Source organism: Priapulus caudatus, unplaced genomic scaffold (genome assembly GCF_000485595.1).
Source record: "Priapulus caudatus unplaced genomic scaffold, Priapulus_caudatus-5.0.1 Scaffold999, whole genome shotgun sequence".
Lineage (NCBI taxonomy): Eukaryota > Metazoa > Priapulida > Priapulimorpha > Priapulimorphida > Priapulidae > Priapulus > Priapulus caudatus.
This window is the reverse complement of record NW_014578060.1, coordinates 85,858-87,026: the sequence shown is the minus strand read 5'-3', so window position 1 is coordinate 87,026 and position 1,169 is coordinate 85,858. Positions and strand designations below refer to the sequence as shown.

Sequence of the window (1,169 nt, the reverse complement as noted above, 5' to 3'; positions counted from 1 at the left end):
TATATATATATATATATATATACGCTCCATACCTGGTTGAGAAGCATCCTCTCGGTATAGATCACTCTGTAGAAATGGGAAAGGGCACGGACACTTCAGCACTCGTGACGGACACAGCATCTCCTTAGCTTCAAACACACCGGCAACGCTAGACATCTCAAACAGGCGTACGCTGAAGTCGTACGGTCTGTCATCTGAAAAGCAACATTTCCATGATACCATGTATAGACAGCAAGGGAGCAAGTTAAGTACCGTATATGGTTTTTGCGCACAGATATTTTCGCGAATTCAGACCTGACGGACAATTTCGCGAGTGGTTAATTTCGCGGTCGGTGAATTCCCGAATCTGTGAAGAATGGCGTGTTGTTATTTTCGCATGTTGTTATTTTCGCGGTCGGGGACACGTTCGCGAAATTCGCGAAAATTAAACCACCGCGAAATATACAGCATATACAGTAACTGATGGACTAGTACAGTCAGTAACCAATAATTACACAGCAGCAATAGTCTCAAGCATTCTGGTGACTGTAGAATAATGCAAAAATTGTAAAAGGGACACTTCTCCATTAAGCAGCATTTTCACTCGCCTTTCCTCTCCTATCGACCGTTTCATCTTACAAAATTAATAGCATAAAGCCAGTGTCTGATTATATTTAGCGTATGGGCTACAAGCTGTACAGAGCTATTATTCTTATTTATTTATTTATTTATTATATATACTGCCCTTATTCTTATAGTATTATTTTATACGGCGAGTCTTCCAGCATTAGTGTCAGATGTAATTAATTTTACCTCTTCGTAAGGAATGGTATTGGTGTCGTGGAGAAGCAATCGGTTTATCTTTTTCACTTTTATCCTCCTCATCGCCACTCTCCTCTTCATCATCCAGTTCTGCTTTGACCTCCTCCTTCTCCTCCTCCTCCTCCTCCTCCTCCTCCTCGTCATCGTCGTCTGAGAGATTGGTGGTTGCTCCGAGTGCAGTTAGGAATGGCTTGTCGTCCCGGCCCTCCTCCATGACCGTGACCGTGAGCTCGACCCCCGGGCGAAACCCGATTTCTGGTGGTATCCTACATCGAGACCAACGCCATCATTAAAGTGATTACGTCACCGTAATTAGTAAAAATTTAAAATATATTTCAGAGATGCCAACACATATTTGAAGCAATCTG

At 42.7% G+C, this 1,169-nt stretch overlaps 1 protein-coding gene across 1 annotated transcript in view; it reads right to left on the bottom strand.

Moving 5' to 3' along the window:
• LOC106814894 (supervillin-like) overlaps window positions 1-1,169 on the bottom strand; it is a gene marked incomplete in the record, with an annotated part of 14,080 nt that overhangs the window by 5,997 nt on the left and 6,914 nt on the right. The window contains 2 exon segments of the mRNA XM_014819270.1: window positions 33-194; window positions 793-1,067. Of these exon segments, the coding sequence (XP_014674756.1) occupies window positions 33-194; window positions 793-1,067 (437 nt within the window).